The sequence below is a fragment of the Hyaena hyaena genome, unplaced genomic scaffold, assembly GCF_003009895.1.
Source record: "Hyaena hyaena isolate Hyena2069 unplaced genomic scaffold, ASM300989v1 scaffold_224, whole genome shotgun sequence".
Classification (NCBI taxonomy): Eukaryota; Metazoa; Chordata; class Mammalia; order Carnivora; family Hyaenidae; genus Hyaena; species Hyaena hyaena.
This window is the reverse complement of record NW_024080854.1, coordinates 1,458,903-1,475,740: the sequence shown is the minus strand read 5'-3', so window position 1 is coordinate 1,475,740 and position 16,838 is coordinate 1,458,903. Positions and strand designations below refer to the sequence as shown.

At 36.3% G+C, this 16,838-nt stretch overlaps 1 protein-coding gene across 4 annotated transcripts in view; it reads right to left on the bottom strand.

Annotated features, from left to right (window-relative positions):
• VPS54 (VPS54 subunit of GARP complex) overlaps window positions 1-16,838 on the bottom strand; it is an 86,544-nt gene that overhangs the window by 1,806 nt on the left and 67,900 nt on the right. For all 4 annotated transcript variants that reach the window (XM_039243165.1, XM_039243167.1, XM_039243166.1 and 1 more), the window contains 6 exons: window positions 16,041-16,146; window positions 15,021-15,108; window positions 14,339-14,460; window positions 14,154-14,234; window positions 6,112-6,219; window positions 3,705-3,799 (listed from right to left, as the gene is read on the bottom strand). In XM_039243165.1, the coding sequence (XP_039099096.1) occupies window positions 3,705-3,799; window positions 6,112-6,219; window positions 14,154-14,234; window positions 14,339-14,460; window positions 15,021-15,108; window positions 16,041-16,146 (600 nt within the window). The remainder of the gene's footprint in view (window positions 1-3,704; window positions 3,800-6,111; window positions 6,220-14,153; window positions 14,235-14,338; window positions 14,461-15,020; window positions 15,109-16,040; window positions 16,147-16,838) is intronic.

Genomic DNA, 16,838 nt, shown 5'->3' with positions numbered 1-16,838 from the left:
AATGTACTTTCTCTTAGGATTTTCAAAACATTTTCTCCAGCTCGCTTTATTACAAGAATACAGTATATTACATATAAAATACTGTCAATCAGCTGTTGAGGTTAACAACAAGGCTTCAAGTCAACAGTGGGTACTGGTAGTTCAGTTTCTGGGGAGTCAAAAGTTACATGCAGATTCTCTACTTGTGAGGGGTTTGGTGCCCCTAACCTGTGCATTGTTCAAGGATCAACTGTACATGTATATGACAGATGAAATCAAGTGAATGACAAGGTTTCCTGAGTAACATCCAAAGAAGCTAAATGAAGGCTGGGATTCATACACATATATTACTACATATAAAACTAGATACTGCTAGGGGCGCCTGGGTGGCTTAGTCGGTTAAGCGTCCGACTTTCGCTTGGGTCATGATCTCGCGTTTGTGGGTTCAAGCCCCGCGTCGGGCTCTGTGCTGACAGACAGCTCGGAGCCTGGAGCCTGTTTCAGCCTGTGACTCCCTCTCTCTCTGACCCTCCCCTGCTCACGCTGTCTCTCTCTCTCTCTCCTAAAAATAAATAAAACATTAAAAAAAAAAAAAAAAAAAACTAGATACTGCTATATAGCAACACTGGATGAGAAAAGGCCTTACAGTTTTGAGCACTGAGCTGTCACATTAATGTGTATACTTGAAAGAACATTTCCAGGAAAGAACACTGAGATAAATATCCAAGCTCCATGCATATAAAACAGGGACTGGTGTGAGTTTAGATGTTTATTTTGACAGATATGGCCCTTGGAGGAACAAAAAGGAGACCTTAATTTAGTAGTTTGTAAAAGAGAAGAAAAAATCCAGCTTCAGTATTTTAATGAACACATAAGTTCTGGATTGCTGGACTACATGGGGGCAGAGGTATTAGAAGCACCCTTAATGTTTCTACTACAGTCTAATTTATAAATGCTTTTGGACTTATCTACTTAATGTTTGACCTTTCATCACATGGCAGAATTTCAATAGGACCATTTTTTCATTTAAAACTCATTTAATTCAGATACTTTAAAAAGATTTGAAATTACACTTCTGATAATATAATAAGTAGACTGAAACTAAAAACAACAGCTCAAAAGAGAACAAAGCCTTTTTAAGGCAACGTCACCATATTCAAAACTAAACAGAATTAACACAAATCTCCGTTTAAAAATATTTCCATTATATCAAAATTGAAAATTGTTTAAATAAAAGGTGATATTGGCAAACATATATAACCAACAAAAGATTAGAGAGCATATGCAAAAATCTAAAATCGACAAGAAAAAGAATACCCAAAAGAAAAATGGACAAAGAAAATGAACAGGAAAAGTGAAATGAGAATACGTGAATAACTAATGAATATATGAAAAGATGACAAACATTAGGAAATGCAAATTAAAACAAGATACCACCTGCAATAATTAAAGAAAAAAATCTAACAGCAATTGTTGGCAACAAGGTGCAGCCACTTTGGAAAATATTCTGGCAAAACCTAGTAGCGTGGAAATGTACATACACTTGTACTAACTTGTGGATATACCCTAAAGAAATGGTCACACCATTAGACATGCATATACATAGATCTTCACTGTGGCATAGCTGTAATGGAAAAAAGTAATAACCTAGGAGTCTGTTTTGGGGAAATGGCTACATTAAATATAGTTGAGTCACATGGGAGAACCATCAAAAAATGGACAATTACTACCAAATAGATAAAAGAGTAACAATGCTGAGTAGAATAAAGTAAGCAGCATATGTACAATATACCATATAAGTTTACAAAAACATTGCTACATAGTTTTTTTTAAGATCTAGAGATAAGGAGAAAGACTTAAGAATATAGACCAAATTTATTAGAAATATTGACTAAGGTTTGGGGAAAAAGAATGGGACTAAAGATTGAATCCAGGGATACTTCAATTTCATTTGGAATGCCATTTTTGTAACTTTATAAACATTTTTTCAAGCAAAATGACAAATGTTAATGATTAATTCTAAGTAGCAGCAATACAAATATTCTTTATGTCTGTATTTTTAAAATGTCTTAAATAAAAAGAAAATTTCATTAAAAAAACAGGGCTGGGAGAAGGAGTAGTAACTGCTTAATGGATACAGGGTTTCCTCTTCATTTTTTTAAGCACTGATCTTATTATGTGACTATACAAGTAGACAACAAGAACTAGAACGCAACTTGTGAATGCACTGCTACTGAGTTAACTATAAAATGGTTAATTTTATGTTATGTGAATTTCATCTTGAAAAAAAATGGTACCTTTTTAAAGCCATTCCATGAACAAAAATTACTTATATGCAGGTAGTTTATTATGTCTTTTGCTAGAGTCTAGAGGTTAATTTTCAGGGAATTCCATCTTTCAAGGAATGACTCACAAGACATGAATTGAGTGACACAGAATTAGGGTCTTTAAAAGTATATGACAGTGAAGATCTCTAAGTTGGTATGACCCCCAAGTAACTATATTAACAGAGAAAGTAACAGGTAATGAGTTAGCTTCGATGCTTCAGAACTATTGGTCAGAAAAACCAACCAACCAACCCAAATTTATCTATGGGAATAAAAGTAGGTTATGAGTTGAGTGGGGCTTAAAAATACTAGTTTTTTAAAAATAGTCTTGGAGAGGTATTTGATGTTCATTAAACTGTCCTTGAACTTTTCTGTGGCTTTGAAATTTTTGAAAGTAACAATTCTTAAATAAAAAGAAAAAGAACCAGGTAATAATTAAGGGAGAGAATCAGATTGTTGTATAAAACTCCTCAATTCAGCATAGACAACATATTCAGTATTATGAAGCTTCCAAATATTTTTTGCAAAATCAGTTCAGTGTACTTGTTTTGTTGGACAGGGCCAGTTTCTGCCTCCAAAATGGATTTTTTCATTTGTTCCTATAAGTTTGAAATTTAAGCCTGAAACTTAACAAGGAATAAAATGTTTTATTCCTAAATCCACAGAACAGATAGCACACTGAGGAAATCATATTAGGGTGTACCTTCATGATCAGTGCTTTTGTATTTTATATAATCTTTCCTCCATATCTTTATCTAATCTTTGTTGTTGTACACAAAAATCTTGTGACAGTACTTTTGTTAATCATCCCTATTTTCAAATCTAAGAAAATAAAAGTGCAGAGAGAGTAACAGATTTACCTAACATCACACAACTAGTGACTGGCAGAACTTAACCCAAGTTTTCTGATTCTAAATTGTTTTCTTTAACTATTTCACCGATGATACAAAAAATTTGTTCAGAAGCTTACAATAAAAATAATGTACACATACACATTTTTTGTAACCCTATGAAAGTTATAGCAGATTTTATCCTTCTCATTTTATAAATAAGGCAGAAGTTAAGTGGACCATCTCATGGTCACACAGCTACATAGTAGCACTTTGAGTCCTGTCTGGATAGGGGGAGACTACTGGGTAACATAAGGAGGTGCTACCGACCCACACTGCCTCAAAATGGACATATGAGTAATTGACCATTTATAAAACACTTTCATACAGACAGACAGACAGGTAGATAATAGATATCCTCTCCATAGGGGAAAAAAGGCAAAAAGTTGCTGATTTTACCATGGTGCGGATCTAGAGCGATTCTAGTGGAAAAGGATAGCATAATGAATAAAAACCAATCAGGCAATCCAACACTGGAGCACGTAGTAAAAATATGTTGAAAACATACCCATTTTGAGGTCCTCCATCATTTATCACATTTAAATGAGATAACTGTTTTTTCAAGTGGAGTTTATAACTTGCATTAATTCTTAAAAATAACATCTGGAAAAGAAATAATACGGTTTCTTAAAGCTCTTTTGAAATAGAAGACATAAGCATCTATTTGAGTTATCAGTATCAAATCATTATTTGGAGAAAATATATATTTTTTTAATTTGTTTAATTTGAGAGAGCATGAGCAGGGGAGGGGCAGAGAGGGAGAGAGAGAATCCCAAGGAAGCTCGGTACTACCAGTGCAGAGTCTGACATGAGGCTCAAACTTATGAACCTCGATATCATAATCCGAGCCGAAAGTAAGAGCTGGAAACTTAACCGACTGAGCCACCCAGGAGAAAATACTTTTTAAAAATCTTTGCTTTGGCATATTCTTTTAAGATGCTACTCTGAAGGTATTTAGTTGCTATTTTAGTATAGTTTTTCTCCATAGTTTGAGAAAAGTTCTTTTTCTCCTTATCAGCAGTACTTCTTTTAGTGATAGGACATATCAGTGCCTTTCTGCCCCTTAGAAGTCCTCTGGCATATATATAACTGGGATCAATCATGACAGGTAAAAAGAAATGAATTCTGCAACATATTAAATAGGAACTTCAAGACAAAACAAAAAAAGTCACAATGGCAGAGGCAAAGATACTTCCATCCTTCCAAATTGGTAAAATTACTTGAAGGTATTTTATTGCTCTTGCATGCAGATTTTTGATGCAATGTCCCAATACTTCTGTGGGAAATACCTGACCTGAAATACTTGACCTGAGCTAATCTTTGGAAATGATTCTGTGGAATAACATATTTTCTATGGGGGAAAATATATATAAAATCATCTATGCTATTTTATGGAATTACTGGTATTCATGTGACAATACTGACATAAAATCTAATTCTTGCCCAGCTTTGACAAGAGTTCCCTTTAAATTATGATGCAAATAAAAAACAAATTAAATACCTATACGCCCAGCTCCATGAACGGGCCATAATTAGAACTCAGATGACAAATCCAGAAAGTGAGAATGTCAGAGGTGAGATCTTATACTTGGAATGAGAAGGATGGCTTGGCTAGGAAGAAATGAGGAAGAAGAGAGATCCAAGTGGGTTCTCCTTATCTTACGGTTCCTCCTCAATCCTCAGTGGGCCTCAAAGGAGTTGGATGATATTTATTCATGGGTTTGGAGTGATTAATGAAAATCTAGGGAAGGATGCAGAAAACAGGCACTGTCAGATGGAAGTCTGAGGTGGTAAGGGAAAGGAGACTACCAGGAGAAAGAGTAGACACCAAATTTGCTCCCAGATACCATTTCCATGGACTCAACCAATTAGAGGCAAACTCAAATAAGAAACTTATCTGAAGAGCAAAAGTCCCAGTGAAAGTTAAGCTCGTTGGTCATACAACTAAGCTTGTATTCTAACACTGTATCATTCTACAACTAGGGTTGAATGAGATACGCTGCTATAGGGGGAACAAGCTAAGGTGGGTAAAGAAGATTGGAGGGGCACCTCGGTGGCTCAGTGGGTTAAGCATCTGACTTCAGCTCAGGTCATGATCTCACAGTTTGTGGGTTCAAGGCCTGCAACAGGCTCACTGCTGTCAGTGCAGACCCTGCTTGGGATCCTCTATTCCCTCCTCTCTCTCTGCCCCTTCCCCGCTCACTCACATGCTCTCGCTCCTTCTCAAAAGTAAATACACATTAAAAAAAAATTTGGGAAAAAAATACTGGAATCTTTTAAGTACCAGGAGAAGGAAACAAAGCAAGTAGAAGGGATGGGGCAGGAGTGTAGGTGAACAGTGGAGTGAACTCTGATAACGCTTTGTAGAGGAAGACAAAAGGGACAAGGAGTGGATACTTCATAGGTGAGAGGTGTCAAATTTTACTATTTTCCTGGTTTACGCCTAATACAGATCACTCATGCTTACCTAATACTAATAAGGTACACTGACTGAGTTACTTCACGTGTCATCTCATTATTAATTCCATCACTAATTCCACCACTATCCCATATGGATTATAATAACAGCAACATATTTTACTACTGATAAATGCCAACTCTGATTTTCAAACTGATACTGTAATGAATGATGTTAAGTAGAATCTGGGATCTCTGATACTCAATGGACAAATAAAATAGCTGCTTTTTATAACTGCAGACCATATAGCAGGGCAATTATCGCTCTGGCCTGTTGGAGCTAGGGGCACTTTGAAATCAGAGATTTTTATCCACATTTCACACGTCAATATAACAGCAAAAAAAATAATCATACTGGGATATGAACTAGGTTTAACAGTACCAAAATTATATTAACAAACTCCAATTCTGCATGCATATGTTATATATATAAAAAACTTTTAGGAATTACTACTCACTTGTGTTTGTTCTTCTGGAAGAAGATCAAATATAGCTTCATGCATTTTTGCCATTTGCTTACAAATATTCCTGAAACAGGCAGAAGGAACGGGAGCTTTCACCTCATACTGGCAGGGAAAAATAATGAGAATTATGTCCATGTCCTCTGGATTGTTTACTGTCCCCACTGTTTCCTAAGACATACGTTTTTGGCCCTTACATATCTAACTCGAATATAGTTGAAGCTTACACTTCAACCATGATCTGTGCTACTCATGGAGATCACAAGAACTTTTCATTAACTCTCCTAATTTACTCTGAAAAATCCAGCATAATTTAGTGGCTAAGAACACAGGCTGCTTCCCTTAAGATAGGACTGCTTGGGTTCAAATCCTAGCTCTTCAGATTCTTAGCTAACACTGGGCAAGTTACTTCGTTTCTCTCTCTCTCCAAGGGCTTGCTGTGCAGACTTAAAAAGAGGACTCATTAGAACACAAAACCGTGCTTGATACAAAGTGCGTGCCCAAAAAATGTTAGCTACCAATCTGACTCAATATACGATGATGAACATTTAAAGTAGGCCTTCCAAATTAATAGATTTCCTTTCAAAAAATGATTTTCAGAATGTATCAACATGATCACATCTGAAACCAATATGACTCTGGTATCGAAGTTTTCTTTTTCTTTTACAGGTAGGCCAATATAGTAATCATATTTACCCTAAGGATGGTAAAGGACAACTTTTTCAGCAATGATCTATACTGAAAACTTAAACTTAGGTAAATTCATTTTACTATTTTTACATTTGGAACAATATACAGGTATTACTCAGATAACCATCTTTGGCTTCAATCTCAGAATTCACAGCTTAAATTATATACGATTTTTATTTACAAGACAAATCTGGGCTAAATAATCTAAAGTACTAATCTTATATATTAATTACAATGATGAGTTCCAATATACTGCTCTTAGAAGAACCGTACAGAAGTCACCATGTGACTGGACCAAGATCAGCAAAGTTGGGACCACCTAACAGTTTACATTTCTTTAGCCTGGAAATATAAAATACCCTTACCTTTTTTATTAATAATAGCTTTAAGATATAAATTCACCCTTTTCAAGTGTACAATTAACTGGTTTTTAGTAAACTTACAGTTATACAAACATTACCACTAACTTCCAAACATTCTCATCACCCCAAAAGAAACCCATAACCTTTCACAGTCACTCCCCTCCCCACTCCCTGGGATTGCTCCTGACAACCACTAAGCTCTATAAATGTAATCATACAATATATGGCTTTTTGTGACTGGCTTTTTTTCGCTTAGCATAATGCTTTCAAGATTCATCCATGTTGTTAACATGCATCAGTACTTCATCAGTACTTCATCTTTTAAATGGCTGCACGATATTCTACTGTATGAATGTATCACAGTTTATCCAATCATCTATTGATGGACATTTGGTTTCTACTTTTTGACTATCATTAATCATGATGCTATGAACAGTCATGTACAGGTTTCTGTGTGGACAAATGTTTTCAATTGTTTTGGGTATATATCTACAAGTGGAATTACGGGGTCATATGGTAACTTTATATTTAATCTTTAGAGAAAATGTCAAAATTTTTTCAAAGTCCTACTCAGCAGTGTATTAGGGTTCCAATTTCTCCATACCCTCACCAACACTTGTTACTGTCCTTTTTATTTAGGCATCCTAGTGGGTATGAAGTAATTATCTCATTAAGGTAACATCCCCTTATCTTAACTACCACCGTGTACTGAAGTGAATAGTATCTGCCCAAATTATGTTTACTCCAAACATTATAAGGTCATACTGGATTAGAGTGGGTCCTAAATCCACTGACTGATGTCTTTATATAAGAAAGGAGAGGCGCCTGGGTGGCTCAGTCAGTTAAGAGTCCTACTTCAGCTCAGGTCATGATCTCACGGTTTGTGGAATCCCACACAGGGCTCTATGCTGACAGTTCAGAGCCTGGAGCCTGCTTCAGATTCTTGTCTCCCTCTCTCTCTGCTCCTCACCTGCTTACGTTCTCTCTGTCTCTCTTTCTGTCTCTGTCTCTCTTTCTGTCTCTGTCTCTTTCTCTCTCAAAATAAATATTGAAAAATTTTTTTTTAAAAACAAGGAGAAGGAAATTTAGAAATAAAGACACACAGAAGGAAAATGGCCACATGAAGACAGAGGCAGAGATTGGAATGGTGTATCTACAAGCCAAAGAATGCCAAGGGAGAATGACAGCAGGCACCAGAAGCTAGAAAGAGGCAGGGAAAGACTCTTTGCTAGAGCCTTCAGAGGAAGCATGGCTGCCAACACTTTGATATAGGACTTCTAGCTTCTAAAATTATGAGAGAATAAATTTCTGTTGTTTTAAGACACTTGGTCTATGGTAATCTGTTTTGGTAGCTCTAGGAACCTAGTACACCCCCAAAACCTTCCTTCACCCCTGCTTTCCCTAAAGATACTATTCTTTCCATTTAACCTTCATCATCATATTTCTTCAGTCACTGAAACTTGATACCATATTTCTTTATTCTCAATCCTTAAAATCTGGTTCTTGCCACCACCAAAACCACCTTCCTCCACTATTAACAATCTTCTAAAATTTCCTTCTGCAAAAATCACTAGATATCTGAGCTTCCAAATTTAGTAACTTTTCTACTTCTCCCTTATTGCCCTTCAGTATTCATACACCTTCACACTTGAAACACAGTCCTTGTGTGACACAAAGCTTTTCTGGTTCCTCTCCTCTCCTGACCTTCCTCTTCTGTCTCCTGTCCTAAGTGCAAAGCGTCTTCAGTGTTAACCCCCCTCATTTTCCCTTCTTTCTCTCCTGTCAATCTCATTCAATCTAACAACTTTTAATTTACCTCTAGTCCTGAACCACTTTACTAAGTCACACATTTCCTAAATGTTCCATACAATAACTGAGTTTACCAAAAGCTTTCCCAAACATGCTCTCTTTCCTGTTCCAATTCCTATTGCTGTTATTAGAGTTCTCCTGCTCACACAGCCTGGCAATCTCCAACTCAGTTTTTATTCCTCCTTCTCCATGGTTCCTCATATTGAATTGGTGACTAACTGCCATCAAATGTACTTTCAGACTGTTTTGCACATTAGTACTCTAGGTCAGAGTTTCTCAACCTCTACACTACTGACATTTTGGGCTATATCATTCTTTGTTGTGAGGGCTGTCCTGTGCATTATAGGATGTTCAGTAGCAATATCAGCCCACTTCCCAAATTGTGACAACCAAAAATGTCCCAACACTTCTGAATATCCTCTGAGAACAAAACTGTATCAGTTGAGAAACAGTGCCCTAGGTGAGGTCTTCAATACTTCTCACCTGAAAAAATATACTAGCATTTTTATGAGTCTAATTATAAGGCCAATAAACATTTAATAAAGCTGCCTGATACACAGTAACTTCTGGATACGTATTTTCTTAGATGTGTATGTATATGTACATATAAGTATGTGTATATATAGATGTATGTATGTATGTGTATGAGAATATGGACCTACATATGAGAATATGTATGCCAGAATGAATGTGTCAGATACTATGACAGGAATATACAAAGATGTATATTCCTATGGAATGTACAAAGATGAATCAGAGACAGGGAGCTTTGGGGAGCTGACGGCCTAAAAGCTGGTTGGTGTTCCAGAAAGTGGACACTGCATGCTAAAGGAACACGGACCAAGGACATTTAGGCAATAGTTGAGATGGCTTCCTGTGCAGCACACCTGGGCTGATGCGTTTCAAATGAAAAATATTAAGTGAAAGTACTCCAAATAGTGGACATTCCATATCACTTCGAATCCACTCTACATACCATGTGATAAGTCCTTCTGAAGTGTAATTCTAATCGGGTGATTTGTGAATTTAAAAAGTCGGGGGGTTCTACTTCTGTTTTAAATTTAGAAAGCTGTAAGAGAATGTTCTACTACCCTAACCACAAGAAAAAACGTAATAATTTACAAAATCACAACTTTTCTTAAACCCATTAGAGAACAAAGTTCCCAAGAACCCAAAGAACTAATTCCAAAGAGTCACAAGGCTTCTGAGGAGATAGGACACTGGAAATGTGTCACTTAGGCAGATCATAGGAAGAAGAGGTAACTACCACAGAAGCAAATAGAAAGAAAACAACTAACATTTTAACAAATTCCCAAAGGCCAAATATGAACAAGCACATGTTCAGAGAGAGACAAATATCATATGACTCCACTCATATGAGGACTTTAATATAAAAAAACAGATGAACATAAGATAAGCAAAAATAATATTAAGAAACAGGGAGGGGAATGAAATATAAGAGACTCTTAAGGTTACTGGAGGGATTTTGGGAAGGGAGAAGGGCTAAAATGGGTAAGGGTCATTAAGGAATCAACACCTGAAATCACTGTTACACGATATGCTAACTAACTTGGATGTAAATTTAAAAAATTATAAATAGGTCAAAAAAAGGATAATTAGATGATATTAGTTATTGCTAATTTTGTTAGGTAGGATATGGTAGCATAAATATATAACAAAATGTCCTTAGTTTTTAGAAATACATACTATGTAGGGGTGAAGAATCATAATGCCTCATATTTATCCTAGCAATAAAAGCAAAATATGACTTAAATATAGATGATAAATATTTGAGAGGCTCATTAGTTTTTTCTTATCAAAAATATTAATAAATTTAAAAAATGAATAAAATAAATTGCCACAGGACAAAGTCTAGCCACAGTCCCAAATCTTGGTTAAAAAACAAAACAAAAACAAGGGGCGCCTGGGTGGCTCAGTCAGTTAAGTGTCTGACTTCGGCTCAGGTCATGATCCTGCGGTTTGTGGGTTCGAGCCCCACGTCGGGCTCTGTGCTGACAGCTAGCTCAGAGCCTGGAGGCTGCTTTGGATTCTGTATCTCCCTCTCTCTCTGACCCTCCCCTGCTCATGCGGTCTCTCTCTCTCTCAGAAATAAATAAAAAACATTAAAAACAACAACAACAACAAAAAACCTCTGCATGGCCAAAATGACAGAATAAAGTCAAGGTTTTAAGAATACTGGCACTTTTTTGGTTTTGCTTCATTATATTCCTCAGCTTGTTCCTAGTTTCACTCTTTTTTAAATACAATTTATTGTCAAATTGGCTTACATACAACACCCAGTGCTCATCCCAACAAGTGCCCTCCTCAATGCCCATTCCTCACTTTCCCTTCTCCTCCACCCCCTATAAATCCTCAGTTTGTTCTCTGTATTCAAATCTCTTATGGTTTGCCTCTCTCCCTCTCTGTTTGTAACTATTTTCTCCCCTTCCCATCCCCCACGATCTTCTGTTAAGTTTCTCAAGATCTACCTGAGTGAAAACATATACCTGTCCTTTTCTGATTCACTTATTTCACTTAACATAATACCCTTCAGTTCTATCGACATTGCTGCAAATGGCATGATTTCATTATTATTCATCGCAAAGTAGTATTCCATTGTATACATAAACCACATCTTCATTATCCATTCATCAGTTGATGGACATTAGGCTCTTTCCATAATTTGCGTATTAAAAGTGCTATTATAAACACTGGGGTACGCGTGCCCCTATGCATCAGCACTCCTGTATTCCTTGGGTAAATTCCTAGCAGGGCTATTACTGGGTCATAGGGTAGTTCTATTTTTAATTTTTTGAGGAACCTCCACACTGTTTTCCAGGGCGGCTGCTCCAGTTTGCGTCCCCACCAACAGTGCAAGAGGGTTCCCATTTCTCCACATCCTTGCCAGCATCTGTAGTTTCCTGAGTTGTCATTTTAGCCATTCTGACTGGTGCTAGTTCCACTATTTATCATTGTTAAGTGTTTGCAGTCCTCTGCCTTGTTAGATGGTAAAGTTTTGTTAAAAATTATTTTTCCTCCAGGGGCACGTGTTCATTGCGTGGTGGACTTTGGCTCAGGTCATGATCTCATAGCTTGTGAGTTCAAGCCCTGCATCAGGGTCTGTGCTGACAGCTCAAAGCCTGGAGCCTGCTTTCAGATTCTGTGTGTCTCTCTCTCTCTGCCCCTTCTCTGCTCACACTCTGTCTCTCTCTCTCTCAAAAATAAACAAACATTAATAGAAATTTTTTAAACTATTTTTCCTCCAAATTTTTATTTAAATTCCATTTAGTTAACATATAGTGTAATACTAGTTTCTGGTGTAGAATTTAGTGATTCATTACTTACATACAGCACTTAGGGCTCATTCCAACTAATGCCCTCCTTAATACCTATCACCTATTTAATCCATCCCCTGCCCACCTCCTTTCTGGTAATAGATGGTAAACTTCTTAAGGGCAGTCACATTATGTTATTTATTCACTGTTAGTAAACAGAAAAATGCCATGTATCAAAAAGGAAAACTGGTAAAACAGAACTGCTTTTGATTTTAGTTACTACTTGGTAACCATAAAGAAAATTAGAGAATTCCTTAACAGTATTCTCCGTACAAAACTAGAAACTAATTTAACAGGTAGAACATAATACAGGTACATTCACACATGGCTATAAATTCTTTAAGCTTCTTAAAAGCATAAAACATCTATGTTATCTATCAACTACCCCAGACATTCTCAAAGTACGGTCTGGGGACACCTGGGAGTCAGATACTCTTTCTGGGAATCTGTGAACTAAAAACCATTTTCATAATAATACTAAAATGTTACTAACTTTTTCACTCTCAATTCTCTCATGTTTGCAGAGTGGAGATTTTTTTGTAACAATGTCATCATTCTGACAGCCACCAATGGAAATGTGTATTTGTGTATTCTTGAGTTTTAAATTTTTCTTAGTTTTAATGTCTAATATAGTACTTACTCATTGGTACAATTTGCATAATAAAAGCTCTTTGAGACTGTTGATTATTTTTAAGAGTGTAAAGAGGTCCTAGGACCAAAACATTTGAGAACTATTAAACAAACGCAATCTTATTTTCCAAGCATTCTTTCCCCACTGTCACTTTTTTTTTTTAATTTTTGTTTTTAAGGTTTTATTTATTTCTGAGAGAGAGAGAGAGAGAGAGAGAGAGAGAGAGAGAGAGCGTGAGCAGGGGAAGGTCAGAGAGAGGGAGACAGGATATGAAGCAGGCTCCAGGCTCTGAGCTAGTTGTCAGCACAGAGCCTGACGCGGGGCTCGAACCCATGAACTGTGAGATCATGACCTGAGCCGAAGTCGGAGGTTTAAACTGAGTCACCCAGGCGCCCCTCCCCACTGTCACTTTCAAAGGTGCAAGCACGTCTGTATCCACAAATGGGTGCCGTTTTATCTCGCACTTGTGCCTGCTGCTCCTACCATCTCAGAATCCTGAAGAATGCAAATGGCAGAAAAGCATACCAAAGTGCCTTGTTTGACAACTACACTAAACATACTCTTGAGTAAAACATATAAACTAAATAAACCTTCAAAATTTCAAGTTATGAAATTTCTGCTTCACCACTAAGACAGTGTTAAGGAACTTCGGGAAAGAAAACAGTGAAGGATAGGGCAAAAGTGACTGGGGCTGACCAAGTGACATTTTTCTAGAAATACTCTCCAGTATAATATAGGATTCACTGGAAACCAATGCTTCTTTTAATGACCTATTGGGAATGGGAAGCAAACAAGAAACAGATATTGAAATAGATTATGAGGGAAACAATACAGCACCTCAGACTCTGCCATTTCAGTCTGGAAAATAAAGAATATACCTTCCTACAAATAATGTATTTACTTTTTCTCTATTTTGATCTTTGTTCACTCACTCCTATCTCTGGAAGGCTTTCAGACTAAAATCCAGTTTGAAGAAGGTACATTATCTGTCAATGCAGCTAACAGAAAATTACTTCTGTAGAGGGTTTCTATCATTCTTAAAATAATCTCCCTCCTGCCCCCTCCTGGGCCCCTAGGAGATGATTATCCACTATTGGGCAATCTGAACAATTTATTGAGTTCTTCTAAACCCTGAGGAACTTGATTGGCTAGACAACTGTGAAAAGGCACAGTGCCTTTAAACAGTGCCTAATAATTCCCATAAATCATTACCTTGGATAACAGCTTGTCAAATAAGCTATCCATGATCGCTACAAGCTTAGCTGATATTTCAGCGATGTGGTCATGGTAGTCCTGTAATGAGAGAGAACATTATATTTAAAAGTCCCTGGAACATGTCTAAAAAATATTTAACAATTAAGGAATTAGTGAAACTTTAGCAGAAAATAAAAAAGTACCTTAGTAATATGATCAAAATGCCTAAGCATGCTATACTGCTTAGGCTGCAGTCGAGCTTCAAAATGAGCCCGGATCACAGGAATGTAGTGCACAATTAACTGCAAACAACGTGAAGAAAGAGCTGAAGATCCAGACAGTGGATACATCATGGAGAAACAAAAAAAGTTATTGGTTTACTTTAATTATATATCAAATTAAATTTTAAAATGTTAATTTCATCCAGACCCCAGTTTACTTCATAAATGAAGAACACAGTGGCAGAATGCAACATTATTTCACTTACATGATTTGGTACTGAATAATGTAGTAAACATGCTGCTTTTCCCAATGAACTCAAGTGGTTAGTATTACTGACAGGAGGATGCTAATGGGACAACGGATTCTCTTCTGACATTCAGATACCTTTCGCCTCAAAGCACCTCATACATATTACATCTTAACATTTTCTATGGTGGTGCAACCTCCAAATAACTTATACTTGTTAGAATACTTGGAAGTTCCTCATAACATTTCCCCCGAAAGTTAATTTTTCAATTGCGGTGATACATCAGACAGTGAAGTAACATTTGCTACTTTTAGAGCCTTTAGAGTCATAAAAACATGAGGTATAATAAAAACACAATGAGTATAGCAACATCATAATAAAATCTCAGCATGTGAATTAAAAGCAAGAATCCATACCCAAATTTTTTGTAGTTATTGTTTTTAATCCAACAACTTGCAGTGCACCAGCTCCAAGAACTAACTGGCAACTTCTTGAATTGAAGTACTAACAAAGGAAGGAGAAAGAAAAAGCCCAACAATTTATTAAAAACTGTTCTATATGTTCTGGCAATGTGTTTACAGTTCTAAAAGTACATTCCTCTTTCCTCCCATTCAAGGACCAAATGAATTTTCTAGTAGGAGCAATTAGGATCTATTTATGTAATGACAAAAAAGAAGTGAGGGGTGTTCCTAAATGATAATATTTAATGTCTGGTAGGAAAAAAAGTAAAATTCTAAAAATCGTTCGGGAACTAATCTTTAATTTGCAATCATAAAACTAGCTCAGTTTCACTGAAACTAACAGTATATGCTAATTATATTTCAATGGAAAAAACTTGCTCAGTTTCAGTCATTCTTATTGGAGAATCCTATTTTCAAAAGGGTAACAAAATCTTTCTGGACTAAAATATGACAACTCAATTTGGGGGCAGAATTAACTGATTAGACATTTGAAAAGAAGACTTTTCTTTATGCTAGCAGTTAAAAAAAATTCTTAAAATGAAATGGCTGAATAAGATTATCACCACATTTTCATTTTACATCAATGGTTCTGAAAGAATGATTTAAGAAAAATCTCTAACCTTAGTGAGATGAATTTTGTAAAGTTCAGTGAATTCCTTCCATGCACATTTGAAACCAGTCCAGGTTTTTTGACCTAAGTGGCCTCAGTCATGTTCAGCACCTAACGAACAAATCATCTCCTGTCTCCAAGGTCATTAACAACTCTATGGGTATAATGAGGAATCACTAAATGCGAAGTGAGAAGGAAGCAGGTGGCCTTCTTCCAGTAACATGTTGTGATTCAACCACAATCAAATGTACAAAATTAATGTCTTAAAGAAAACTTAACCTTGAAATGTCTTAGAATTTGAAGATTAGTCATACTCTAATGAATTACTTCTAACTATTCTTCCATCACAGTGAAATCATACACACCTTTAATAAATCTGACAGACGAGTAAGCATGTCAGTAGTAACTGATGGGATATTATCCACACACTGGCAATATTCAAGAATAATTCTTATCAACAGCAATACAGTTCTATAAGAAAAGAAAGATGACTCAACAGGCAGTCAAAACAAGAGAGCTAAAATAATTCAGCACATAAAAATCAATACTTATCTCAGTAACTGAAATTATGTGTTTTACCTGTAAGTGCAGCAGAAAGGGACTAAGGTAACGGAACATAGATTTCTAGGGTGCAAAATGAAGTAGGCACTTATTTTCAGGGTCACACAATTGCAGCATCAGCTCTTGCATGACACTGAGAATGAGTAGTTCCTTAAGTTTTGTGCTTTGGCACATCACTCTCTTGTGTCACATTCCTATTAAATCTCTTCAATAAGGCAGATATCTGATTCCTTGGCAAATTCAGAAACACTGACAAAAAGCCTACCCAGGGTTACTGAATAATTTGAATAATAGTAGGTGCTCAATCATAACTGTTGAATTAATGATAGGAACCTAATCATGACTTTCTTAGTGAGATGAAAGAGAAACTGTGGCTTCTAAGAAAAATGGTGTGTCCTAAGAAGTTTATTGGTAAGCCACAAAAGGTTTTCCAAAGATGAGAAAGTTACCAGCTCATTAGCTGGACATATCAAAAATTAAAAAGAGACACTACTGGGAGCTTAAGAATGAGATTTAAGGTGAATAGGGCCATTGATTATAAGACATTTAAGTTCAATGAGAGGCTTAGAAATGAGTGATCCATGTAAAATAATGTTTTATGA